This window comes from Colletotrichum scovillei (genome assembly GCF_011075155.1).
Source record: "Colletotrichum scovillei strain TJNH1 chromosome Unknown Contig00005, whole genome shotgun sequence".
Classification (NCBI taxonomy): Eukaryota; Fungi; Ascomycota; class Sordariomycetes; order Glomerellales; family Glomerellaceae; genus Colletotrichum; species Colletotrichum scovillei.
Genome location: NW_023336263.1, coordinates 555,688 through 581,790, shown reverse-complemented (window position 1 = coordinate 581,790; position 26,103 = coordinate 555,688). Strand labels below are relative to the sequence as shown.

General features: G+C 50.4%; 8 protein-coding genes across 8 annotated transcripts; 5 read left to right on the top strand and 3 right to left on the bottom strand.

Annotated features, from left to right (window-relative positions):
- The first annotated feature begins 1,267 nt into the window (after nucleotides 1-1,267).
- Nucleotides 1,268-2,540, top strand: HER10_EVM0007663 (TAM domain methyltransferase). The gene is made up of 3 exons (XM_035477212.1): nucleotides 1,268-1,740; nucleotides 1,805-2,009; nucleotides 2,075-2,540. Exons 1-3 carry the CDS (start codon nucleotides 1,389-1,391, stop codon nucleotides 2,535-2,537), a joined length of 1,020 nt encoding a protein of 339 aa, XP_035334131.1. The 5' UTR covers nucleotides 1,268-1,388; the 3' UTR covers nucleotides 2,538-2,540.
- Nucleotides 2,541-4,420: 1,880 nt separating this feature from the next.
- Nucleotides 4,421-6,076, top strand: HER10_EVM0001748 (pectin lyase; the record flags this gene model as incomplete). The annotated part of the gene is made up of 2 exons (XM_035471484.1): nucleotides 4,421-4,915; nucleotides 4,946-6,076. The coding sequence occupies 2 exons, from the start codon at nucleotides 4,421-4,423 to the stop codon at nucleotides 6,074-6,076; spliced, it is 1,626 nt and encodes a 541-aa protein (XP_035333745.1).
- Nucleotides 6,077-9,891: 3,815 nt separating this feature from the next.
- On the top strand, nucleotides 9,892-11,364 carry HER10_EVM0006707 (uncharacterized protein; the record flags this gene model as incomplete). The annotated part of the gene is made up of 4 exons (XM_035476286.1): nucleotides 9,892-10,122; nucleotides 10,181-10,279; nucleotides 10,332-10,711; nucleotides 10,782-11,364. The coding sequence occupies 4 exons, from the start codon at nucleotides 9,892-9,894 to the stop codon at nucleotides 11,362-11,364; spliced, it is 1,293 nt and encodes a 430-aa protein (XP_035334068.1).
- A 2,748-nt stretch (nucleotides 11,365-14,112) lies between these two features.
- Nucleotides 14,113-15,225, top strand: HER10_EVM0002172 (zinc-binding dehydrogenase; the record flags this gene model as incomplete). The annotated part of the gene is made up of 1 exon (XM_035471897.1): nucleotides 14,113-15,225. One exon carries the CDS (start codon nucleotides 14,113-14,115, stop codon nucleotides 15,223-15,225), a length of 1,113 nt encoding a protein of 370 aa, XP_035333773.1.
- Nucleotides 15,226-16,379: 1,154 nt separating this feature from the next.
- HER10_EVM0010338 (cephamycin biosynthesis protein CmcJ) lies at nucleotides 16,380-17,426 on the top strand (the record flags this gene model as incomplete). The annotated part of the gene is made up of 4 exons (XM_035479801.1): nucleotides 16,380-16,465; nucleotides 16,524-16,742; nucleotides 16,829-17,027; nucleotides 17,082-17,426. The coding sequence occupies 4 exons, from the start codon at nucleotides 16,380-16,382 to the stop codon at nucleotides 17,424-17,426; spliced, it is 849 nt and encodes a 282-aa protein (XP_035334324.1).
- A 77-nt stretch (nucleotides 17,427-17,503) lies between these two features.
- HER10_EVM0009372 (fungal cellulose binding domain-containing protein) lies at nucleotides 17,504-18,572 on the bottom strand (the record flags this gene model as incomplete). Its single annotated transcript, XM_035478861.1, has 3 exons — nucleotides 17,504-17,639; nucleotides 17,702-18,406; nucleotides 18,460-18,572. The coding sequence occupies 3 exons, from the start codon at nucleotides 18,570-18,572 to the stop codon at nucleotides 17,504-17,506; spliced, it is 954 nt and encodes a 317-aa protein (XP_035334260.1).
- A 2,195-nt stretch (nucleotides 18,573-20,767) lies between these two features.
- On the bottom strand, nucleotides 20,768-22,808 carry HER10_EVM0009025 (major facilitator superfamily transporter). The gene is made up of 3 exons (XM_035478527.1): nucleotides 22,245-22,808; nucleotides 22,036-22,142; nucleotides 20,768-21,978 (listed from the first exon to the last, which is right to left on the bottom strand). Exons 1-3 carry the CDS (start codon nucleotides 22,525-22,527, stop codon nucleotides 20,968-20,970), a joined length of 1,401 nt encoding a protein of 466 aa, XP_035334236.1. The 5' UTR covers nucleotides 22,528-22,808; the 3' UTR covers nucleotides 20,768-20,967.
- Nucleotides 22,809-23,872: 1,064 nt separating this feature from the next.
- HER10_EVM0009289 (uncharacterized protein) lies at nucleotides 23,873-25,136 on the bottom strand (the record flags this gene model as incomplete). The annotated part of the gene is made up of 3 exons (XM_035478780.1): nucleotides 23,873-24,239; nucleotides 24,295-24,390; nucleotides 24,445-25,136. 3 exons carry the CDS (start codon nucleotides 25,134-25,136, stop codon nucleotides 23,873-23,875), a joined length of 1,155 nt encoding a protein of 384 aa, XP_035334253.1.
- Between the last annotated feature and the right edge of the window lie 967 nt (nucleotides 25,137-26,103).

Below are 26,103 nucleotides of genomic sequence, written 5' to 3'. Positions count from 1 at the left end.
AGCAACTACAGCCCCACATTCTCAGTTCGCGGCAAATGATGTTGAAGCATCACCTGCATACCTTACTGACCTTAGTCGAAACTCTTCCAAACATTGCCTAGACACCTGTAAGCAGTCATGCCTCTGAGATTTTCTGCGATTTTGACTTATGCAGTATGGCGCAGTGTTCTCAATACCCTAGACTTGGACAGAGGTGGACTGGCGAATTCAGAGTTTAGCTCTTCTAATCTTACGTAAGTATCTTAACCCTCGTGTTGAACCAGGCTTACCCACTTGTGGGAGTCTTGCTTTTCTCCATGTAGTTTCAGTCTAGTTCCTCCTTTGGGGAAACCTTTCGGGCTGAATGAGGTTTCGTTTGGTTTCACGAAAAGTTTCCTTGCTTGAACTTTTCTTATACTCTGTACCCGGAATAAGAATTGAACCCAACTTCTGCGCGTTTTCAGAATATTCGACTTTGGTCATGTCTGCAGTAGCCTCTCTCTCTGTTACTTGACTTCGGTTGCCTGACTAGTAGCAAACCACCAACCCGACGAGCTCTGATGGTGCGACTTTTCACTGAACAGTCCAAGAGCCGACTTAGGCTGAGTTGATTTTGATTGAGTGTATTGCTGTTGATATGTGTACATCGCCGACCATTGACGCGATTTGGTCGAACATTGTCGACGCCGGAGAGGCAGCTCTTACCTAGCATCGCCTCCTGTCAATTTACAGTACTCTAATGTGTAAGTCGATCGTGCTACTTTTGGCAGGGCCGAGACTACACACATCAATCGTAACCTCATGTCTTTGTATTCTCATTCTTGTGGCGTGCATCCAATGAAGAATCGAACGCCATCGACGCGCCATGTTAGTTTCTTCGTGAGTTCTACCTTGCAGCGTGACTACTTAAAGTCTGTGATTTCATGGCATTTGACAGATATTAATAACCCAGAATATTCAGCGATAGCAGATCATTTTCGCAGTGATCAGGAACGCATCGTTTTTGATTGAAAATCGTCAAGTCCAGCGGTTAGCTGACAGCCAAGCCCACGAAGTTACAAAGTGACATATCTCCGCTTGGTTGGTTCACTCTTCACAATGTCAGAAAATCCACAGGTAGTCTGGTCGGGCCAATAATGTTAACGCGCTTCATGCAGGTTATGGCTTGGGGTTTGGGTAGGAGCAAACATTGGTCAGGATCCTTGCCATCTTCAAGCCATCAGGAATAAAAAACGGGCCACCTCTGTTGGAACGCGGTCGTTCTTTGTTGGTTCAACCCCTTCTTCCCGTCAATCCCTCAACCTCGTTTTCCCGACTTTCTCAACTTCCCGGATCGAGAGGAGAACGCATACCATCACCCGTATCACGCACTCGCCCTCTTCCGTATCAGTCTTACATTGACTTCAAAAATGCCTGCCAACCCCAATCAACTAGAGCCTTGCGATGAAGACCTGAAGCATGCACCGTTTGGCGACAGCAGTGGCTCATTCTCCTCCTCAATTTCGTCTGCTGATAAGCTTGATGGAACCGAATCTCTGATTTCCAATCTTCGGGTCTTCAGTTTTGAAAATAAACGACGCTATCACAAGTATGAAGAGGGCCGCTATATGTTACCAAACGACGATATTGAACAAGACCGAGAAGATATGAAACATGCCATGATAGTCCACCTCTGCGATGGGGCTTTGCACAATGCTCCTTTGCGTAATCCACAGAGAATCCTCGATATAGGAACCGGCACTGGTATTTGGGCCATGGAAAGTGAGTTTTGTTTCATGACCGAGTAGAGTTCTGTTGCCAGAGACGCTAATGAGGCTGCTCCAAGTGGGTGACGACTACCCAGAGGCCGAGATTATCGGCCTAGATCTAAGTCCCATCCAGCCTGAATATGTACCCCCAAACGTACATTTTACAGTCGATGATGTTGAAGCAGATTGGCTGCATGCACCCAATTCAGTTGACTATGTTCACGTGAGGAACATGGCGCCAGCCCTCAAAGATTGGCCGAGGCTTTTGTCACAAGCGTACAGGTAAGTAAGCATTTACCCTCCTCGACTGCCAGCTAGTGGCGAAACTTCCAGTTGACATTAGATAGGGCTCTCAAACCTGGGGGTTGGTTTGAGATGCAAGATCTAGTTTTCGACTTTCTCTGCGACGATGGCACTGTCACGGAGACATATAAGCCACGAGAGGCAATGCGCTACCTGACAGAGGCTTTGGCCACTTTCGACGTGGATGTTAACATCGCCAGAGACTTTGCAGGTTACTTGGAATCAGTAGGCTTTACGAATCAAATCCATGACATGAGAAAGGTACCCGTGGGAACATGGCCGAAAGATCCGGACTTGAGTGCCATTGGAGACTACTGCCGCGCGGTTAACTACGATTCGCTTGGAGCAATCACGAACGTACCTTTCACGAGGGGCTTAGGCTGGTCTAGGCTACGAGTTGAAGTGTTCTTGATTGAAGTGCGCAAAGATTTGCTCAATAACTCATTCCATCCGTATCACTACTATCACTCTTACTCTGGTCAAAAGCCTCTGCAGCAAACGGAATAACGGCATGAGCGAAGACACATTCTTCTTGCAATGGCGAAGTCTCAGTCAAGGCCGAGGGTGCCCAACTCATAATATCACATCAAGAATTGCGACAGGGGCCACACCGCAACGTCACGAGGAAACTTGTCGACTACATGTAATTTGTAAGATAGATAATCAGATACCCGGCCTAGAACAACCTGAAACCAGTTTGCCTTTCCCCTCAGATATTATCTAGAATTTCGGCATGACTAGTTTATCTCCACATTCAGCTTGGGCTAATGATTGATGACACAAAGCCAGGAATCTAGGTTTTCATATATGGAGTAGTGGGCAGCCCGGCTCCGGTCACTCATGTGCTCTCTGCAGAACAACTCGTTAGCTCGTCAATTGTTGAACCCATCTAAAATAAATCAAGTGTCGGTATGTTATCACCACTCTATGATCTGTGTGTGTAGCTGTGTGTACACCGAGTAAAACGCCACTACTGGGAACCTGAACTCTGATAGACTAGCCAAGCTGTCTTGATACTAGTCTCACCAATAGTTGCACCGTTTGACGTGGGGACTTTGTGATTTTCAACCAGTGTAGTTATTGTTCTTCTATGAGTGAGTATGCCACTCGAATCGCCAAGGTAATGATGGCAGCACCGCGAACTCCAGCTCAATGATACGAGATCGATCAATGGATTGTCATTCTGCTCTGAATATCACCATTCCTCGGACCCTATTTCCACTCTTCAGTTTCCCAACTCCAGCGGAAATGAAAGGGGCTGTTTCATCAATGTAAAGTTTGGACTAGCTGCTGAAATTTCGTCGTGGGCAGTATTTCTCTTTACCAAAACCGATCATAGCCACAGCATTGTGGCCATCCTCACGATTGAATTTTTTGCTTCAGGGCATGCTTAATCCTTAGTCACCATCACTTTCCGAACCTTATCGTTGACAATCACCCTTTTCGAATTGAGTCGCTTCAAGCTTCCGACCTGATAATGCTGGTCTGCCGAGAGAAAATACTCAAGACTTGGCGTGAGTCCACTACCCCAGTATCGACGAGCAGAGGCAGATCGGCAGCTTTCGACGGGAAGCCGACTGCAGAGATTTGACACTTCGCTGAATTAGCCGCCCAAAGTTGAAATTGCGCTTTCCCTCTGGTCGTGATAAGTGATACGAATCCGTGGACGTGCAGTGTGCATGTGAGGAACGTGCTCCTCACGAACAGCCCCGCTGTTGGCCTCTACTCCCATCAAATCGAGGAAATAGCGCTTCTCACTGCTCATGTCACGACTCGTGAGCAAGCAGCCCCAACTTCGGAAGTTCGGATTGAGATGACAACACGGAACTTGACCATGGCGGTCAGCTCGGCCGTTGGCCTCTGCTCCCCATCCTCCCCATCATGAAAGGGGTTAGTTGGGGCACACGTCACGATGCAACCCAGCAGCCTTAAGATGGCAGGACGGATCTCATCCGACTGTGAACAAGGGCTAATGACAACACTAAACAACGCGCAGGGCCAGCATCTATCAGGAAGCTGGTCAACTTGATAGTTGTGTCCACTTACCCGCTGCCCCCAATAACTTGGCAATTCCATCAGGGATAGTTCGTAAACACCCACCCAATCGTGGTCGTTGCCTAACGATCCGGACCCTCAACTCCATAGTGGTTCCTGCATGAGCCTCACTTTGGAAAGAAACATCTGAAGTATAAGAAACAGAGGCAAAGTAACTGCCCTCCCTCCTTTCCCGTTTCTCTCCTCTCTCCAAGTCGTTCTTTCTGTACATTCTACATCATCAACTTCAACTACAACTCAGCTTCACGCTGGCGTGATTTGGTCACTCTTTCAAATCGATTTCACGCGTCCATTCTTTTATCAAACATTACATTCTTTTCCTGCTCTTGAACAACATGCGTTTCTCAGCAACCGCCATTTTGGCTGCCGCAGCCGCAACCTCGGCGTCTGCCCAATCTGTCGTTGGCACGGCTTACGGCTTCGCCAAGGGTGTCACTGGTGGTGGTAGCGCCGCCGCTGCCATCCCCTCTTCCGTCGACGAACTCACTCAATGGCTTGCCGACGATACCCCCCGTACCATCATTATCGACAAGGAGTACGATTTCACAGGCACCTCTGCCAAGGGCAAGGGCTGCAGCCGTAAGAGCTGCACAGTTGCCAACGGCGGCCAGCTCTTCCTTGGAGACCTCTCCTGCGGCACCAGCGACAACGTTGCCACCACCGTCAGCTACGACCTCGCTGCTACCGAGCCCCTCATTGTCGGCAGCAACAAGAGCATTCTTGGCTCCAAGGGCAAGGGAATACTTAATGGCAAGGGCCTTCGTGTCAAGACCAATGCCAAGAACGTTATCATTCAAGGCATCGAGATCACGAATCTGAACCCAAGCGTTGTCTGGGGAGGCGATGCCATTGACTTGCAGGGCGGTAACGATGGTGTCTGGATCGACCACAACAGAATCTCCAAGATTGGTCGTCAGTTCATCGTCACCCACTTCGCCGGTTCCCGCGTCACCATTTCCAACAACTACTTCGATGGAGCCACCCCGGCTTCAACCACCTGCAACGGCAACCACTACTGGACTGAGATGCATCTTGGTGACGGGGACCAGATCACCATCGACAGAAACTACTACGTCAACGTCTCTGGCCGTTCCCCCAAGCTCGGTCCCAAGGGTACCTTCCACGCTACCAACAACTTCTTCCAGAACGTCCAGGGCCACACTTTCGAGCTTTTCACTACCACCCTTGCTCTCATTGAGGGTAACGCATTCGAGAACGTCAAGCAGCCTTACGTCGGCCAGGTCTTCTCCAACAGCTTCAACGCCCCCGACGCCAAGTCTGCTGCTGCCTGCTCCTCCAAGATTGGCCGTGCTTGCGTGATCAACAGTGTCGACTCCAAGAGTGGCCAGTTCAAGGCTTTGGCCCAGACTAACGTTCTGTCCACCTTCGCGAAACTTAGCGGATACCTCGTCAAGCCCGTTGCTGCCGATACCGTCGCCAGCCTTGTCGTTGGCAACGCCGGTCCCGCTAAGCTTGGCGGCTCCGGCTCCGGCTCCGGTGCTACCCCTACCACTATTGCCACTTCTACCCGCAAGGCTACCTCTGTCATTGCCGCGACTCAGAGCGCCAAGGTCACGGTCAAGGCTCCCTCGACTCACACCCCCAAGGTTACCCCTACTGTTGTCGCAACTCCCAGCTCTGGCGCCAACCACACTTCCAAGGCCCCTCCTTCCCACACCTCCAAGGCCGCCCACTCCTCCAAGGCTGCTCAGTCTTCCAAGACCAAGGCTGCTCACACTTCCAAGGCCAATCCTACTCCTAGCACTCCCAGCACTCACACTTCCACCAAGAGAGCATCCTGCCAGCAGACTGCCGCTGGCAACTCCACTGAGTCGGCCATCGTTGAGATCTACCACCAGTGCGGTGGAAAGGGCTGGACTGGTGCCACCGTTTGCGTCGCTGGAACTTCCTGCGTTGTTCAGAACGAGTGGTACTCCCAGTGCGTGAGCTCCGCTACCAGACGCAGCTCCAAGGCACTCCGTCGTATCTAGAGATCTAGACATTGTATACATGATAGACCTCTCAGTCTCTAAAGCTAAGGTGTGACTGGATAGCACCCAGTTTCTCTTCTTGAAGATAGTAGTTTATAATTGGCCATCCAGCCTTGTATCCAAAGCCAGCCGATAACCCGTTAGCACATAAGAAACATACGTTATGATCGAGAAGAATCCCCCATCATCTCCGTGTTTCGTTTATCTTTCTGCAAACACCCGTTATTTGAGTATAGTACCGTGGTCAATATCTCGAAAGGGCCTTAAGAGCAGGTGAAACTAATTAGGCTCCAATCAAGTAAGCAGATGCCTCGCTTTGTAATCCCTGTCAGTAAGGTGCGTAACGTAGACGAAGGACCCCCGCGAGACTTGTCCTTCTAAGCAACCAAAGAAGCATACATGATGACACTACTAGAAGATATATACACTTATTCATGACAGTACTTTGACTCTGCTACTTCTTGAATGCCGAAGTGGTATTAACATCAATGCAACTAGCTAAGGTTTTGATGGCAAACATAGATATTAGTGACAGGCAGTGATATGGGCGTCCATTTGATATAGCTGGCCCAATTTCGCTGCTTGCCGCGGAGTTGGAACTGTTGAGGAGGTGGGATCGTCTAGTTGTTGTTGTCCCTCTCTTGCTCCGTCACAAGTCTATGATCTTCTCTTGAGAAGATGTTTAGGTGAATCAGGTCGGAGAAGAACTTTTCTACTTTATGTATACATGCCTTACCTACGTAAGGTCTGTATAGAGAAAGGTCTGTATAGAGAAGCAGGATATACGAGAAGTATCACGGGAGCTCCACCAATTGCCACCGCATGCGGCTACAGATCATACTTCTGCTCATATTCCGCTTGGTGCATTGCAGACAGCGGCGGCACCATCCGCAGATAGCTATAGGACGCTCGGCTACGATGATCTGTTTATTTTCCCTAGACTAGAGGTGCAAAAAGTCCTTGGAAGGTATGCGAATCTTTCCTCACTATGTCATTAAAATTCCAAAGTGACGACTGGAAACACATTTCTGGCGTGTTTGTTCTGGAGATTGAGAGCGATGAAGTCGTTTCCCCGCAACCTCTAGACAGAAACTTAAGTACTAGGTGCATCATCGGCCTACATACTGCAGGCAAAGGCTTGAAACAAGCTGGAGTCGAGGCTTCATGTGGCATGATAGGCCGCATATAGCAGGGGCTTATGCAACGGACGTGTAGGAAGTCTGAGATATTCAGATGAGAGAATGAAGAGAGTATTGACATCCACCTGAAGCCCAAACTTACTGCCATGGTGGATGATAATACCAACAAGACCATCGAGGCCTGCATTCCTATCTCAACCGACACTCCCGTCCGAACTTCGTGCTGTGAAGTCAGCAGTCTTGCCTTGATCACAACTGCAACCTTTATTTCGTAAATCGATACGACACAGTTGATAGAGAAAAGGTTTTCAAGATCAACGACTAAATTAGTATACGATCAAAGTATGGTAGGCTCCGGTCAACATGGACTGAGCGGGAAGTGTCTGATCAGTTACTAAGTATCCATGACGCCGGAAGTTGGAACTTGCAAAGGGGGAGGGGCTGACAATGGACCACGCTTGGGTCAAAATGGACTTGAACCTTGGTGAGCCGAACTATTTTTCCTACGGTTCCGACACATTCCAGCGTTCCTATGCGTGCCTCTTTTCCCGTAAGAATGTCTTTCTAACAGTTTATATTCGGTGGAACTGGGACATCGAAAGCTCGTGGACTCGGGAAGTTTGGCATGCGTTCTGTACAAAGAGAGCTTTGCTCGGGGAGTTGGTGTCCTAAGTATTAGGATCGAGTGTATCGGGACATCGATGTGTCTTTGAAGGCTCTCGCTACGAAAGACAGCGCAAGGATTCGCAAATCGGGCATATCGACTGGTGCCTGGAAGTATCGTGGAGATAGGGGGCAAACAGGTGATTGAGAGCCTCGGATCCCCAATATGAACGAACAGTTGCGTCGGTGGCACAGCTTACTTTATGTTTGGCCTCCACAGTTTGCAAACTTCTCAACCAACCCGGTACCCCACTCTCCTCAAAGACCCAGCGAGGACCGGAGTACTCGGTCCTCTGAGCCGGATAGTGGCGGTCGTTATGGGAAATGTGGGTGTTCGGCTGATGCCCGCCCGGATTTCGTGCCGAGCGTGCGAGCAGCAGTCTATCCATTCCGGCCAGAGGGGACTCAGAAGTGGCGTAAGCATCTAGAATAGAATCTCTACTGTCTCTGCCTCATGTTCGGAGTAATCAGTAGAAGTCTGGCAGAGGGTTGACATGGAAGCTCATCACAATATGAAGATGCCCCGGCATTTGTGGGCGTGGCGCGATTGAAATGGCGATCTTGAGTTATTATTTGCAAACCAACCAGAAATGTTTGCTACTTCCACATCACGCAAATCCATGTTCTCGACTACAAAAACGAGCCATTCGTGCCACTGTGTTCTCAAGAAGGGGGTTTCCAGTCGATAAAAGAACCAGTGGTGCCCGAACAAACATGGATGGACGGATGTCGAGATTTTCAGGCGCATCCAGCACATCTAATGTCCTCCTCCTCTTACACAACTCTCCAATCCTCTTGCGAGTGACAAAACCCCACTCAAATTCCAGCCCGGGGCATTTCGTACCCACGGACGTGCGATTTGCGGAGGGGCATCGTGGCCTTTCGTCGCAGAGTTCACTGCGTTGTTTGGATCGGAACCAGGGTGATGTGATGTGATGATCTGAAGGCGCGCAGATCTTCCACTATTTCACCATTGGATGACCCATGCCATCGGTTATGTTCGGACGTTGAGTTCGCGGCCACGAGGCCAAACAAGACGATGCACGAAACCTAGTGCCCGGGGCTTGAGTGGCACGAGTGGAAGGCGTTTCCGCACAGGCCTTTTCTCGGGCGATCTACTGTTTCGAAATGCGATAGATCAACGCACCGCGGACGACGATATCATCTTTGAAAAGTGCCAAATGGTTGGGTTGACAGATGTGGCAAAGGTCACACAACTTCAGGAGGCGTGATGGTCTGTCGCCATTGCAAGAGTGTGATACAGTGACACTTGACAATCCTACCCTTCAATCCTTCCATGCCTTCTATTCCTCCATACTATAATCAAGGGTCGGCTTAAGCGGCTGGGTTTTCGTATTTCTGTAGTGTCATGCCACCACTTTCAGTGGGGAGGGTCTGCTCGGCCACAGTCGAAATTGAGGACAATGACCCGGTTTCTGCAGCAGATTGGATTCCCCATAGGGCCATTTTAGACTCTTGCACGAGTCGAAATCATCACTTCCCCTGTATACAAGGGTCCAGTAGGCCAACGGTATTGGTAGACTCCATCAGCCGGCAGAAATTTGACACTATAAACCCCTGGATGCACAAAGAGGGCGAGGGTGAGTTCGACTTGGTTAACAAGTCCCGGCGTTGAGTTCCCGAATTAAGCAACCTTTCCGTCAATCCCACAAAATAGCCTTGCAATCACGGCTACCAACACCCGTTGAAAGCACTTTTTGGTCTAAACATGCTGCCTCCTTGTTTCACTAAAGTGCGTCCTGCCTCCTCAAGTCTAGCCTGCATTTGCTCGCTTGTTTAAGGAAGTTGAAAATAACACCCGTACTCAGTTAGACCAATTCAGTCAAAAGAGCTTGTTTTCACCACTTTTGCTCTTCGCTGCGCTGCAGCTCCGCATCCACATTCAACTCATACTTCACTGAGAAATGGGACTTGTCGGTCGGTTCAGAATTCTATGGGTATGCTCTTGATTCATACGAGCGGCATTTCAGATTGTCGTCTCCGCGTGAGAAAATGAGCGCACCACCATTACCCACCGATGGGTCGGTGCCATTGACGCCGGAAGGGGATGCGCCCCAGGCTCAGACCGACTTTGTCTACAGCAACAGCCAGGCCAACGCAACGATCGCATTCGGCGCCATCATCACGATTATCACAACTGCCTCTGTGGTCGCTCGACTTTACACGCGTTATTTCATTACGAAGCAAGTTCGCATAGATGATGCATGGGCCCTACTCGCTCTGGTACGATTAAGCCTGCCCCGCTACAGGAAGCAAACCTACTTACTCACAAGATGCATAGTTCAGCACTATTGCTGTTAACATCATGCAGAGTGTTTTCACAAAAGTGTATCTACCTACCATGCTGGCCATGGTCACAGCCAGTAATGAAGGGTCAAAAGTAAGCCTTCACTGTTGACTTCAGCGCTTCATCATATTGACGATGCCGGTAGATCCCTTATGCCGTAGGCATAACATACAACATTGCCATGGCCGCCTTGAAGATGACGTTCCTATTTCAGTTCTATCACATCTTCCGGAACGTGCGCATCATGAGAAGAGTCTACGTTGGCGCCATCATCTTTGTCGCCGCTTGGACATTGGCACAGATCTTGCTCCAGATCCTGATCTGCTTGCCGATAGAAGCCAACTGGGATCACAGTGTGCGAAATGCCAAGTGTCTTCCGAGCGTGCTGTCGACGTACTTCAATGCGACAGGAACATTGGTCACCGATGTCATTGTTCTCTTCTTACCTCTTCCTACTCTTTGGAGTTTGAAGCTGAACAGCAGTCAACGTTGGGCGGCATTGGGTGTGTTCGGCATTGGCGCATTGTGAGTTATCTCAGCCGGTGGCATCTTTTGCGTTTACTATGTAAAGGAACCTTGACTCACATGCTTCCAGAGTTCCCATTATGTCGGCTGGTCGTATCTGGAGTTTGACACACGCGCCGCCAAAAGGGTACATGAGTACAGCGTGTTGGACGATTGCGGAGTTGGGAGTTGGCGTCACCACGGCATCTCTGGCAACCATCCGTCAGCTCCTGGATCGAAAAGTGAACGAACTATTCCAAAGACACCAAGAGATGGCTCGGCGACAGTCTGCCATGGTGACCGTCGGGTCGCAAACGAATACGACACAACAGTTCAACACTCGGTCTAACGGCAGCGAAGTGGACTTAATACACGGCAGATGGCCTCACACAGGAACGAACAGCGCTCTCGGCAATCATGGATCCCCGAGATCAACGAGCTCTTTGAGCAAGGTCTTTGAGGTGTTCACTAAGGAGAAGTTTCTTCGAAGCTCAACGGGCGGTAGTCAAGGTGACCAGTCGGGGTTGAATTTGCAGAACGGTGCGACAAGTACTATGGTTACGACGTCTCGGAATCACAGTATCTCTATGTCTGAAGGAGCCGCTAATTTCTTGGGCGAATTTGGCATTCTAGTAGAGAGAACTTGGGAGGTCGAAGAGATCCGCATGGAATAGCGAGAGGCTGATGTGACCGCAAATCTGGCCAAATTAATGAAGTAATATGATATGAATGTGTAATTCTTTAAGAAAACATTGCATCTTGACAAATGATCGCTCAAGACTCTAAGCGACGTATGCGCGCTGATGATTATCGGCATGTACCCGCCCCTCACGCTCCCTCGGGGGTCGATACCGAACGCCGGCCGAAGCGTATGGTCTCCTAGCCGCAAACTCCGAGATCCACACGGACCCGGCAGCGGGACACTCCTGCGAGTCCCGTCGGAGTGATGATGCGGATTGGTGTTAAGTCAAACCCCCCACTTCCTGGCACCCCCCTGTTTCTGGCACCCACAAAAACGATGGGATCACAACCCAACCTCCTCATTACTATTAACTATTGATCCTCAACCACACCCACTACAATACAACTGCCAGCCTCACTAGGGCATTCAGAGTCGCTGGATTCAGCCGTAATAACCTCCTTTTCACCCCCGATGGATATCCCTGATGTTCGCAAACTTCGTGTTGGGATCGATCTGAACAGTCTTCCTCTTCCTAACTGCAGCGTTGGTAACTTGAGCCCTCAGGTGAGCCAGCTGCTGCTGGGCAGCTGCCCAGTTGCCAGGCCTGCTCTGTGAAGCCTTTTTCACCTTCCTGAACAGCAGCCGTTGAGTGCTGGTATCATTGTCGAGTTGGGTGTATAGTGCAGTTGACCGCTGAGCTCTGCCAGCTTCCTGGGTGTCGACCAGACCACTGCAGAGGAAGCAGAATCCCATGGCTCAACAGGGGTAGTTTGTTGACCATTATGGCATCGCTTTTTGCCCCGACTGGTTGGTTTGGGTGTGGTGGGCTTAGCAGAAGGCTCAGGTAATACCATAGGTTCATCAGGGGCTTAACCATCGCTACAGGGTGTAGACCAGTCCACTTCCAACCACTTCTGATGTTCGAGACTGATAGACCAGCAAGTCGAGCCTCTGGTAACAGTCCAGGAAGTTCCTTTTACCTATAATGGTAGAGTCGTTCCATTGAGACAAGTAACCGAGCTCCTTCCGATAGGCTGACTTAACAGGGCTGAAGACAGACTGGTCAAGTGGCTGGAGGACATGAGAGTGTGGTGGTAAGAACAGTAAATGGATATTGTTAATATAGCAATTCCACATGAAGTCTGTCGTCGTATGACTCCATGCCCATCCACAATCAACAGTCGAGCCTCGCCCTCAGCCTCGGGCATAGTCTGTGGGATAAACACCTTCTCTAACCATTCAATGGCAGTTAAGTCTGTAGTCCAGCCATTATCTGTTGCTGTAAACTCCCACCCATCGTATGGAACCAGATGTAATGGAAACCACTGTTGTTGGACCGTCTTCCCTTGAAAATGATAAGAGGACGAAGTGCCCTACCCAAGGCTGAGATACACTCAATGATAGAGACCCATGCCCTCGACCCAGGTTGTTTCTTGCGAACAGACGTCGTCTCAGCCATGCCCAGCACTAACCCATTAGCTCCTGACCTCGAGGATGCCAGTCTCATCCATATTATATCTGTTGGCTGGTTTGATGTCCTTGATCTCAGGGATAGCAAGGAACTTAAACCAGTTCCTAATGACCTCAGTAGATGCCCCATTAACGCGTCTAGAATCGATGGAACGACTTCTCTGAACCTTAATGATAGGGTTCCTTCTCACGAAGGCATAGATCCAGCCTTTTCCTAATGGTTTGGTATCCCCAGCAGCAGCCAGAACTCGCTCTGCGAATTCCTTCACCTGTTGGTGCGTTGGTGCGAGGCCCAGCGAAGCCTGAATGCGAACCCATTGTGCCAGCTACTCTCTCCTGGTCAGGAGACAGCCTCTGCCAGTCAGCAAAAGCCACTTTCCTAGTCTGACCACCTTGAGACGTAGTTGGAGGGTTGATCGTGGTATCCCATACTCCAATGAGGCTCTCTTTGACTCTTGCCGTTTGAGATGTCCTCGAGAGCCTGACGAAGCTGATCTTCGGTATATTGAGGCATTAGATATAGAAGAAGGTATGTGCAAAAAATGAGCCCATTTGGACTCGAATTGAAAATGTTGTGATAAAAGGAGGTTGGGGGTGGGCATTGCGTTGTGGTGGATTTTCGCGTTTTTGTGGGTGCCAGAAACAGGGGGGTGCCGGGAAGTGGGGGGTTTGACTTATAGTGAGGGTTCCTTGGTGATCTTAACACAAGCATCGGAGAGCCTGTTTCGCCTGGCCGTAGCGGAGTGACATGTATCCGTTCCAGACCCTTTAATCAGCTGAGGGCGTCCTCATGACATCAGAGTAAGCTGAGCAAACAAAAGGGGGAGCTGGGATACGATGTAGAGCTAGCGCCGGACGCCCCCAGGAATCCATCACCCACAAACCGTTGCCGGCATGCACCGCAACATCGTGGCAGACAAGCGCTAGACCTGTTTTGGAAGCATCCTGCGCCAGATGAGAAACAAATTGTCTCTGGGACGAGATCGTGAAGTCCTTCAACTTGAGATGGGATTCGCGACGTTGTCAATGATGCGTGCAGTCTGGACATAACTTAATCCCGTCTGGACATCGAAACGTCAAGGTTGGCCGAGGGCCCTGATTTTGAGATGTATAAATACCCAACGTGAGCGAAACACCGCAAGCAATACATCGTGAAACCAATAGCATTTATCACTCCGTATCAGAAACATAGCAGCTTTTCTATTCATCACCTTACGGAATCTTTTTCTTTCAAAAAGCTCTAGTTTTCTTATAATTCCAAACTCACACAATGCCTATCAATCAAGCCGCTTGGCTGACAGCTAAAAAGGCCAAGCCCTTGCAGGTTCAGTCAGCCCCGTACACACCAGCAGGCCAGAATGAGATCGTCATTCGGAATAGAGCTGTAGCTATCAATCCAGTCGACTGGTTCAAGCAAGAAACCGGCGACATACTCTACGACTGGGTCAAGTACCCCTGCATCCTCGGCAACGACGTCTCTGGCGATGTCGTCGAAGTCGGCCCAGGCGCTCAGGATCGGTTCAAGATCGGCGACCGTGTTCTTGGCCACGCCGTGGGTCTCGACAAGCGAAGCAATAAGTCATCAGAAGGCGGTTTTCAAGAATACGTCGTATTGCGAGCCGACCTGACTTCTCAAATTCCCGATTCAATTACATTCGAGGAGGCTTGTGTAATACCTTTGGGTGCTTCGACAGCTGCCTGCGGTCTCTTCATGAAGGACCTTGTCGGTCTTCGACACCCAGACGTTTCTGCAAAACCCACCGGGGAGACGGTCTTAGTCTGGGGCGGCTCGACAAGCGTGGGGTCCAACGCCATTCAGCTTGCCGCTGGAGCTGGTTACGAAGTCATTGTGACAGCATCCCCGAAGAACTTTGACTATGTCAAGTCTCTCGGTGCCACCGAAGTCTTTGATTATCGCAGTCCCGCTGTTGTTCAAGACATTATCAAGGCGTTCCAGAAACGGAAGTCTGCTGGCGCAATCGCTATCGGGGCGGGGTCCCTGATCCCCTGTATCAACATCATGGCCGCTTGCAAGGGCCGTAAGTTTGTCGCGCAAGCCAGTGTCGCCGGACCTGGTAGACCGCCCACAAACGTTTCGGAAACTGTTTCGTTGCTGTGGGCGATGGCTTCCGAGAGCGCAACCGCGACATTCAAGTGCAAGACGAGCGAGGTGAGAACCAAGTTCATCTGGGGAAGCGATCTCATGGCGAACGAGGTCGGTGCGGCGATTTACCGAGACTTCCTACCTCAAGCACTGGCCCAGGGCAAGTTCATCCCGGCTCCCAAGCCGCATGTTGTTGGCAAGGGCTTGGAATCCATACAAGAGGCATTCGAAGTAAGCTACAAGGGAGTCTCGGCGAAGAAGATTGTTGTGTCTTTGTGAAGATGAGTGCCGTCCGCACTTCATCAATCACGGAGCTGGTTGTAATAGCGTTTTCTTTTCGTGCCTGAGTCTCTTCATCTAATACTCAACGCAAGCCTCTTCCTTGTAATATCCAAATCTCTGCAAAATTCTTGAAGCATTGCAAACGTGAGCCTAGGTCCCGTGGCTTTACGTTGATGACGTACTTAACTTTGCCGTGGACCAAGTCTCCTTTGACCACCACTTTTCAGCCATGACAGAGAACCACGTGGTTTGTTGGCTTAAGTCGAATGCCATCAATGATCATCCAATCCCCTTCGAATTGTTCATCTCGGGATGGCGTCTTCGGGTAGTCCCGCTGCTGGAACAGAGCCTAGAGGAATATTTACCAGCCGATTGGAAATGCCGCGATTGCGATACACAATAATCAGACAAGCAACATCTGATTTCTTTGACCAAGTTGAGGGACAAGACCCATCAACGAATCACGACCGAGCACTCCAAATAAGTGCAACACTGCAGGGAATGGCCCAGTCTGGAGGACATGTCATTAGACGAACCCCATGCAGATCGCTCAGAGATAAGACCAACCGAGAATTTGAATGGTCGTCTGCTTGACTCCCTGCAAACCTTCGCGATTCATGCGCATCTCCGGCTCCCACAGCGGACTAGACGCTACAAACAGAGGGGCAGCGGGCCGCCCGCTGCCAACGCTGAACTTGCTTTCCAAGCCAAGCTCTCGGGACCGAACGTCAGCTCTTGGCATCGTGAAGCAAAAAGGACTTTACACGATTATGGGTCCGAGTACTCCTTCAAAGCTTAGGCTGGGTCTTGATAACTTCATTCATTGCCTAAACCACTCTCTTTCCAGTTCTGAGAAAATACTGAATGGTCGGGGTCATCTCCACCAAGGCAGGAGATCTTAGGACTGCCTATCGAAATGGGGATTGGTGCATGTTCTCCTCCTAACAGCCGGGGTAGCCATGTTGCCGCACTCTGTTTACCCCAAGATTCTGACTCGCGGCGATAGAACAGATAAACAGATATGCCCATGTCTACAATACCATGAGCTCTCTTCAAAACCAGCAGAAACTCCCTCTTCTCGAAGGCCGCCTGAGAGGTAATACTCGAGAGCTTCTTGAAATACTGTATCGAACGCTTCAACAACCGTCAAGATGGGACAACAGGGACGTCAAGTACATTCAAAGATCAAATACTTTGATGATCCGGGTGTACCTTTGGTGCCCATGATAATTGGAGGGTAAGATGGATGCCATTTCCGACTTAATTTGTTGGAAAGCTAATTTGTGATGGAAAAGTCCGGAACCCGGCAAGCCTCAACCCAAAGTCGAGATCCCAACAACTATCACTGATATCACTGGTAGAGAGGATGAATTCACGCTCGATGTTCAAGGCTTCCACTATGTCAAGCATCAAAGTCAATTAACCAACTGGGATGATGATGAGGAAATTAAGCGGGTAAACTACCCTGAGATGGAGAAACTGTGCTACAAAGTCTTATCCGAGACCGAGAACATGTGAGTTACTTTCAGTCCGTTTTGCGATGAAGCTTTGTCTGCCCACCCAAAATATCACAAGTCTAGCATAATGCTGACACGCATAGGCCCAAGCCCTGCCTGGTTCATATCATGACACACATCATTCGTCGCGGTCCCAAAGACGGTGAAGGCCCGAAGGGTCCGGCACCGTTGTATGGAGTACATGTGGACCAGTCATTCAAGGCAGCTGAAGGCGTCGCCGAAAGATGGCTGAAGGAAAGAGCAGAAGAATTGCTCAAGAAACCCCGATACCAGATTATCAACGCAAGCAAACCTTGGTCCTCAGTCAAACTCCAGATTAGCTGACAAGATCCGCAGATGTGGCGACCCATTCGCCCGATAACTCGGGACCCTTTCGCGGTGTCGGATGCCCGGACTATACCAGACTCGGACTTGGTGTTTGTACCAGTCCGATTTCCGGATCATGACACTGAAGCCGTCGAAGTTCGTCCGCCGACGACTTCGCAGCACAAGTGGTATTTCAAAGACCAGCAACAGGTTGATGACGTGTTGTTCTTCAAGCAAGTGGACTCAAGCACGAAGCCTGGTGTTCCCAGAAGAGTGCCTCACTGTGCCTTCAAGGATACGGACTTGCCAGAAGGCGCTGGTGAGCCGAGAGCGAGCATTGAGGTCAGAGCATTTGTGTTCTATGATGAAGACTAGGTACATGGGCAAGTGTCTTGAAGCTCTGGCACATGAGGCAATGCACATCTGAAATTTTCAGTTTCGCGCTTTTGAGATCAAGCCAAGGCCCTTGAGATGCTTCTCGCCAGTGCCAAGTGAACGGGCGACGTCGGGTGCAGACTGTTAATCCACATATACTCATTAGCAGCATAGGTGCAGTTGTCCCATTTAGTGTCTGGCTCAGGCGTCCCACTAGGTCGGGTGTTAGTCAAGCTTGTCTGTCGCCTGGCATGGACTTGGAAAGCCTGTCTTACTTTTGGTATGCTGAACAGTATGTCGTCGTGTTCTTGTAGACTGCCGTTTCTTTGTAACGTTCGGGTGTATCCATGACTCTGTCAAACAATCCATAGGTGTCGTACTGAAATGCAGTCACGTCTCCGTGAGTCTCTCGTAAGTTCTTAACAAATACTCCCAGGCGCTCGTTCCAGTCTGCTACCGCGGCTTTCTCAAGAGGAATCCGCTCTCCAGCGGCGCTGGATTGGGTTGTTCTCGGCATCCGCTCAAGTGGTGGTACATTGAGGAACAGGAAGTTCCGAGCACCCGCCTCGTAGACTTCTTCCACCAACTTCTCGTACTTATCAAAGATCATCGGGTGAAGCTCCGTGGAGTTGCCATTGGTATATGACTTTCCAATGTCGTTGATACCGATGAAGAAGCCGAACAGGGTAGACTCGGCATCCCAAGTTTGGTTTGTCCCGGTATAGTTGGGGATGAACCCCTCTTCAACTTGGTTTACAACGTCGATGCTAGACGCCACAAGGCTGTTGTCGACAGTGGCACCGCTCGCCGCGAAGTTGTAGGTAAACAGCAGGGAAGCATTATGTTTGGTGGTCAAGTATTGGATCCAGTTTTCTCCATTTGCGCTGGTTGGGCCTGGGTACGTCGGGTTCCCAAGCGGATTGGCAATGGATGGTTGATCGCGAGTGACATAGAATCCAGTCCTGGTATAGGAATCTCCACTGCACTTTAAATCAACCTTAGAATAATGGGGTATTTCAGAAACGAAACTTACAACGTGAAAAGAGTCTTCAGACCAGCGAAGCCTGGGTATGCTGCGACGGCACCTTGGGTCGCCAGAACACCAAGTACCAGCAGTGATGGAAAACTATAGAATGACAAGATCATAGTTGTGGTTGGCTCCTCAGGCGATCTATTCTAGCTCATGAAGTGTTTGAATATGTTGTCAATAGTTACTGAGACAAAGGATCTTGAAAAACTCTTTATACTGGAGATATTCTCCTCATTTCGAGTAGTCACGTTGAAGATGATGCCATCTCACCCCTATCTTCGGCTCTTCCATGTCTCCGGGACGGGCGAGAGGATATGAAGTAGCCATGTTGAAGCCTCTGTTCTCGTTTCCTTGTCGTACGCGTGGCTCACTAGTCCCTGTACTGGCAAGTGCGCTTCGAGGACTCGCAGGACATCAACACGTTCGTCTACCTACATTGGCAACCCACAGAGAAATTCAGGCAACAGATGCAGATCACGGAGCTATCCGCTGCCAGATGCGAATGATGTACGGCCAGAGTGCATCAGAACTCCATGTCCGAGGCAGGTTCCACCAATAGGGCGTTTTCCTCGTCGATCGCAAGTTGGAATTCGCAAAGGGACCGGCCTGGCCGGAGCAACTCGACCGGAAGGTCGGACTCGATGTCCGACTTCCAACAGACGAGTTGCCATGCCGATGAGTCTAATGGGAATAAGTAGCTTTGGGAATTTTGAGATCATGCGACGACTGTGGGACACTTCATGCTGACCACGGCTTGGATTAGCGAGATGCAGATAGCACGTACATGCTTAATCTTGGCGACACGAAACTGTTGGGAAGTTGGAAACCATGAAGCAAAGAATTGGCTTTGATGACTGTTGAAATTAAGCGCAAGCCAGTTCCCTAAGATTAATTGAGTCTAGCATCATGGATGGAGTTCCTAAAGTACTCAGATTGCTACCGAAGAGCGCGTGGTGGACGGACTTCAACGTCCGCCTCCTCTTCCTTCAATTTTCTTCAGAATGGATAGTGACTGCTGGAAAATCCTCCGACCAACGCACTCAAATGCGATTGGATGCAAGCTCAAGATTTTCATAGACCAGCTTACGCAATAAGTGATCGTTCAGTCAGTTGATTTTATGGTCTTTTGAAATTGTATGGTGGGCATTAATTAGTCAAAAGTAAAAAAGTGACGAGTGTTGCTTCAGGCGATACCAGCGCAACTTAACAATTGAGCCTACGTTCCCAATAGTGTGTGATTATTCTGTTGCTCAGAATAATTAGATTGTACGCGAAAGCAACTTCACCGAATAAACAGGAGCTACCTGGAGTAACATTATAGTTATACTTATTCAGATCCCCACCTTTCGCCCTTGATCCATCAGGCTTCTACTCTACGACCAATCAGCTGTGAAGCTCAAAGTCTGATGAACATTCTCGAAGATACGTCTATCGACTTGATATAGTTAAGGGAAGACATGCTGTTCGTTCCAAAAGCCCCTGGAATCAGTCCTCTCTTGGACCACTTACCTGTAACAACTAACACCACAGATGTCTATCCTGTTTCTCGACTTTTGCCTACGAGCGTCACGTTATGTGAATTTACACTGCCGATGAAGCGCTATAAACGCGTAATCTCTTACAGAATTGTGACCGTGGCTTAGGCAATTACTATCTGCCCCTTTAGCACCCGCACATATATGTACGCTGCCTTCGGGCATCGTTAGTAGGTCTATCTACTTCAACAGATGTCCAAATCGGTCGTAATCTTCATTCGACGGCGTTTTGAAAGTTTTCTTCAGCCTGTAGTTGGGGCAGCCTTCATGCTGAACGGACTCGTCAACCAAGCCACCCCATGAGCACCCAACTGCCTTACAGAAGCTTGCTATCGAACCGTTTTGCGGTAGGCAGTCAGACCGTCGATAGATTGATCACGATGACGGCCTCGAGTGGAACCAGTCGTCATCTTGACTGCATGTAGGCGCCAAGTGGCCAAGTGGTCGATTGACTTTGAGGGCCATCTCATTCGTGGATCATGGTTCTCCGACTCAAGATTCGTCTCAACGTAGAGCTTAGAGGTTCTACAACACGAGGTCTTTGATTGATTAAGCTTTTGCACGGTGCGGGTTACAAGGTCCTTGCTCTAAAACCGTAAATCAATTTTAATGAATTCAATAGCCGCGATGGTTGTAGTGGGCAGCGTTCAAGGATTCAATCGATCATGGGTTATTAATTAGGATGTCATAGCGATTGTTTTGACACGGCGATTGTGATGCGGGTGACGCATTGTCACTTCAGGTCTTTACAACACTCGCTCATCTTTGATAGTATGGCCTCAGTGTTTAACTACATCGACACGAGCTGTCTAGGCGATATGTGAGGAGAGTATGAAAAGAGTTGAGGGTATTGAATACAAAACGAGTACTGATGTCTATATGCTAATGCCAGATTCCTTCATGGACATATTAATGTATGCTGCCGCCCCAATCCGTCATTAATATTATAACAATGCTTCCTTGCCATGAGTACAGTCTAGAATGCAGTGAAGACCTTCCATCCGGTGCGGTGAATTCTCGCTGCAAGGATGAAAGTCGTTCCTGCAATGCAAAACACACCCGAGAACACCTTGATGCCGACCCACCCACCGGAACCAGCCAAGATGGCTCCGTTGATAGGGTTAGTCGTTAGACCGCCAATAGAGTTTGTGAAGAACGTGATTCCCGTGCGGAAGCCAATCTCGTGGAGGGGCGAGATCTGGGCGATGAGGGGTGCAATCAGCGAAACGTACGCGCCGGAGCAGAAGCCGAAGAGGACGGCGAAGGCGATTAGCGCGCCGTCCGTGTTGGCCGGGATCCAGAGGGCGAGCATCCAGATCGAGGTCAGGTAGCACACCACCACGAAGATGTTGTACTTGCCAATCTTGTCGCCCATGATGCCGGAGAACATTCGGCCGAAGAGGCTGCCGGCGTTGAGGATGGCGACCAGGTACTGCGCCAGGTTGGGGTCCATGCCAGCCTCGAGGGCCTGGACTTGGATGTAGTTGATGGGCACGAAAATGCCGTAGGTGAAGAGGAAAAATCCGATGACGACGCAGACAAACTCATACTCCTTAAAGGGACGGATGAGCTGATCCATAGATACCTTCTGGGGTCGTGGTGGGTGGAAGGCCTTGACCGTGAGGTTTGCGATGACGAGGAGGCCGAGGATCATGAAAGCGCAGATGCGCATTGCCCAGGGGTACCCCAGAGACTTGATCAATCTCGTCACCATGATCGGGAAGATGATGCCGCCGATGCTAGAGCCGGTAGAGAGGAGGCCGAAAGCGGCTCCGCGCTTGACGTTGAACCATCCGTGGATGGTGTTCAGTGCCGGCTGGAAGATGGCTGCGACACCGATGGCGGAGCACACGCCTTGTGCCAAGAGGATCTGCCAGTACTGCGTTGCGAGAGAGGTCATCATGAGACCAAAGACGTGAAGAAAGGTGCCGGCGAGGATGAGGTAGCGGGGACCGTAATGGTCGTATAGCTGGCCGATGACGGGGCCCTATGAAGGTATCAGTTTGCATATTCTAATTTGGGCAATGAAAAGACCAAGAATTACCATTGCCATCATGAAGAAGATCTGGAGAGAAGGAATCCACGAAATGGTACTCGGCGAGTAGTTGCGAAGCAGGTCGTTCTGGTAGTATTCCTGGAAAGCTCCGACACCTGCAGATCAACCTTCGTTAGCTTCCGGAACCCCAAGAAAGCAGAGACAAAAAAAAAAAAATAGACTTCAGCCTCAACGTCGCAATGGGAAGTGCGACTTACTGTTCACCCATCCGAAACTGCAAAATGATGTGCACCAAGCGCCAAGAACTACAAGCCATGCCGTGACACCTCCGTCCGGCGCATCGCTGCCTGGCCACGACGGCTTTGCGCCGCCGGCTGGAGGACCACCTTTTTCCGGGTCTGACTGCCGTATCGTTGAAGGGTGATCGGAAGAGTAATCTGTTGTGTTCTGGTCTACTTTGGCTTCTGCAGCAGCTGGGTGCGGGTCTGAGAAGGTCATTTGGGAGTCCGCTGGGGACGAAAGCTGTTGTTGCTTCGACATTTTCGGCGCAAGTTCTGTTGTTTTGGCCAAAGGCTTGCTGGTGGATTCCGAGCCGCTCTGATAGCTTTGAGAAGCTTTATTGATATTTTGATTGAAGAGCTGAGTTGTTGAAGTCGTCTGTGGAATTGTCTGATGAGGATGACCCTATCCAACAAGGGATGAACATGGGTTAAGTATTTCTCAAGATTCTTTCTTTATGTGAACAGAAGGAAGAGATCAGATCCGGAGGCCAAACGACAAAGAGAAGAGATCTCAGCGACAGCGGCCCATGTCCGCACCGGCCGCCGCAGGGAGATCTGCATCGTCACCCTAGATAGGCCAGGGGCCATTATCGCATTAGAAATCGGTTTCCGTTACGACCGAGAGGGTCCTAAACCTGGTCATTGAGTCAAGTTTGCTTCCAATCTAGACCAATGTTTCCAGTGATTTGGTGCACTACCACTGCTCGCGGCGCGAGATGGTGTGGGTTTGGCGCGCTTTGGCGGCGGTGATGGAGATCCTTTCGGCGTGCGGCGCTCTCATGAGCGCCGAGGCCGAAGTATCATTTTGTTAGCAAACACTGCAATCTCGAACCCTTTTCGCAGATCTCGGCGCCGAATGGTCTCCACTGCGGCGATGGTGGCATGAGCCGTGGGCATGTGCGTCTCTCGCCGAGATTGGTTGGCCTTATGGTAAATCTCTGAAGTAAGCATCATTTAGAACGGCGCCAGACAGTGGACTTCCGAGTTGAAGCTTATTGCTCTTTAGTTGTTCAGTTCTCCATTATTAATATGCTTTGGCTAGGCTTTCAACTAAATGCTGACCACCTTCAAGGACTTTGCGGTTTGCCCTTGAGATCCAATCCTCGCAAACACCTCCCTCACACTCACGGAAAAATGGTCCGAAACCACCTTTACATGACCTTTGATTTCTCCAATCCGAGATTTTCGCGTCACGGCATTTTCGCTATCGCCGAGCACATCAACAGACATGACGTCTGTCGAGATGCAAAGCACAGAACTTTGGTACACCGTACACCAGACCCCGGCTCCGAGGCGAGTGCCATGAGCCAAGGAGCCGGACGATAAACATGTCCGATGCGGCGCAGGCTCAGTTGGAGTGGGTAAGACGCCTGTGATCCCACCGGTTCGTTTCACACCTGTGCGTCGGTGCCCGCAACATCATCACATCTTGACGAAGTTTGTCAGCAAACAATGACAGAATCAGCCAAGAGAAATCAGAACTTACCCGAATCACCACTAACCCCAACACTCTCCCCTTGCAACCTTCAAACTAAGGCCAAAGAAGTTCGACACGCATTAAACCAAGGGGGTATCATCAACAAATAAACGCAGCCTATGCCAATTCACACCATCTCCGTAACATCCACAGCCTTCGCAGGGTATGGCGTCTTATGGTCTTGCGACAGTCTCACATCTTGATACTCGACGTGATCAAAGGGCTCTTCGTTCTTCAACGGCCAATTTGATCGAACCGTGCGCATCTCAGCGTCCGGCACGTCACCGACAGCCTGCCTGCCGAAGCTCTTGCGTCGTGCTGACTTGGGAACTGGCGGCAGACTCTGTAGAGCGGCAGCGCGGTCAAAGACCGTGGGTGATTGCGGCTCGTCCGGAACGTAGAATCGTTTGGCGATGCCCGGTGCCACGTGCTTCATGAAAGCCTTGAGGAAGGGTAGACAGGTGCAGATGATGCCGACATTGGCCTCCACGACGCTAGGCACAGAGTTAGCCATCAAATATGCCTAGGTTCGGGGCTGGAGATACTTACCACCAGATGATGCTTATTGAAGCGGTCCAGGTGAAATCGGCATTGTTGAAGCCGAGAGGAATCATGACCATGCGGACGATACTGGGCCCGAGGACGCTAGAGAAGACATTAGCGATGTCTTGTTGTCCTCAATGTGCAGAATCAACCTACAAGCCTCCGGCCATGAGGAAGATCGTCATCTCAATTTTCTTGACCAGCCTCAATGATAGGGGCGAGAGAATCCAGATCGGTAGCAGCAAGATAGCGAGATCGGTGGCGACGTTGCAGACGGATAGCATCAACCACCACATCGACCGGTCAACACAGGTTCCCGGCACGTCCATATCCCAAATCCTCTCCATGGGGGTGCAGAGGTATGCCCAGCCAAGCGCGCCAGCGAGCGAGTACGCCACCGTCGCAAACATGACCACGTATACGACGATTCTCACAGCGCGCTTGAGAGGGAAGCGGAGGTAGAACACGAGAATCGAGGCTTTTGTGAAGAGAACAGAGAGGCTGTAAGCCGCGAGATCAACCATGCTCAGCTTATGGAAAGCCACGGCGTCGGCCCGGCTCACGTCCCAGATGTGGTGCCCGGCTCCATTCCTCGTCTCGTAGACTTGTATCACCGAGTATGCCGTAGCGAAGAGCAGTCCGATGAAGATGAGGTCGTCGTCACGTTGGTGGCGGTGGATCACGACCTTGACCGTGTACAGGCGGATCCCGCAGAAGATGATGGCTAGTAGGTTGAGAAGGATGGCGACGATCAATACCTGTGGCACGAGGGACTCAGCGGGGTTGTCGAAGTTGGATACGACGCCCGGCGGGGGCGGCGAGGCGGCCACGAGCTCGTCTTCGCTCATTGTCCACATCGCATTATGGATCTTGTGGCGGGGTTTGGATGACAGGTTTGGTCTGGCAGAATTACGACAGATACACACGAGCGTGTCGAGCGTGGAGAAGAGGTTCGTGTCGAGACTATTTAGCAAACACCTGAATCGCGAATACACTCCCACACCCCCCCCTCCCATCTCCTTCCATTGACATCAGTCTGGCTGTTCCTCGCGGCAAAAAGTGGCCGTGACCGTGGTCCGTTCCTGAAACGTTGATATCGTGCCTGGAACGCACTGACTGGTTCGATGAACTAGATCCAAGGCACGTTGACCATCGGCAAATACTACCAATCGCAATGCTTCATCTTGGAAAGCTTAACTTCGTTTCCATGTCCACTTGAGAACTAGGCCAGGGTTAAGTTGAGGTCACTTGGGAATAGTCGCGGTCGGCAGTTCAAGCTTATCGACCGGAGTACAATACCGACAGGCAGGGTCACCTTACACCGGGAGCCGGCAAGCCAAGACAGAAACAAGACTTTTATCCCACGTAGCGCAAGTCGTCGGCACCTTGGCAAGTATGTTCCTGAAGCTAGCGACCGCTTCTAGAGGCCCCCTGAAGATCTCTCCCGCCTTCGCCAAGCGCTTAGCAGGCTTAAGGTTGTTTGCTTGGCGGAAAGAAGCATAACGATATTACCCCGATGGACGCTGAGTGGACGCGGACGCGAGGAGGGTGCAGCCGCAGATGCAGCTGGTGCGGCGGACAGTGTTTGTTCCTTAAAGTATAAAGCATGGGAATCGTGCTTTGGGACAAAGGGAACAGTGAACAAACCCCGGCCAGCTAGGAGAGCGCTTGCTATCAGAGTTCGCCGCGGAAGGCGAAGGTGATGGCAATTGGTTGGAAGCAAGAATCTTCATCCGGCACGGCATCCGTATTCCTCTATCCATCGTTGGGCAAGTCATTAAGCTCCCGGCGATGACTTGAAAGGGCAAAGGGGGA

Excerpts from the sequence above, each read along its gene's own strand:
- HER10_EVM0007663 (XM_035477212.1), top strand. The coding sequence starts at position 1,389 with ATGCCTGCCAACCCCAATCAACTAGAGCCTTGCGATGAAGACCTGAAG. Across the intron at positions 1,741-1,804 it reads TGGTATTTGGGCCATGGAAA|TGGGTGACGACTACCCAGAG; the intron begins GTGAGTTTTGTT and ends GGCTGCTCCAAG. Across the intron at positions 2,010-2,074 it reads CTTTTGTCACAAGCGTACAG|GGCTCTCAAACCTGGGGGTT; the intron begins GTAAGTAAGCAT and ends GACATTAGATAG.
- HER10_EVM0009025 (XM_035478527.1), bottom strand. The coding sequence starts at position 22,527 with ATGTCGAAGCAACAACAGCTTTCGTCCCCAGCGGACTCCCAAATGACC. Across the intron at positions 22,143-22,244 it reads CAGTTTCGGATGGGTGAACA|GTGTCGGAGCTTTCCAGGAA; the intron begins GTAAGTCGCACT and ends GTTGATCTGCAG. Across the intron at positions 21,979-22,035 it reads TCTTCTTCATGATGGCAATG|GGCCCCGTCATCGGCCAGCT; the intron begins GTAATTCTTGGT and ends ATACCTTCATAG.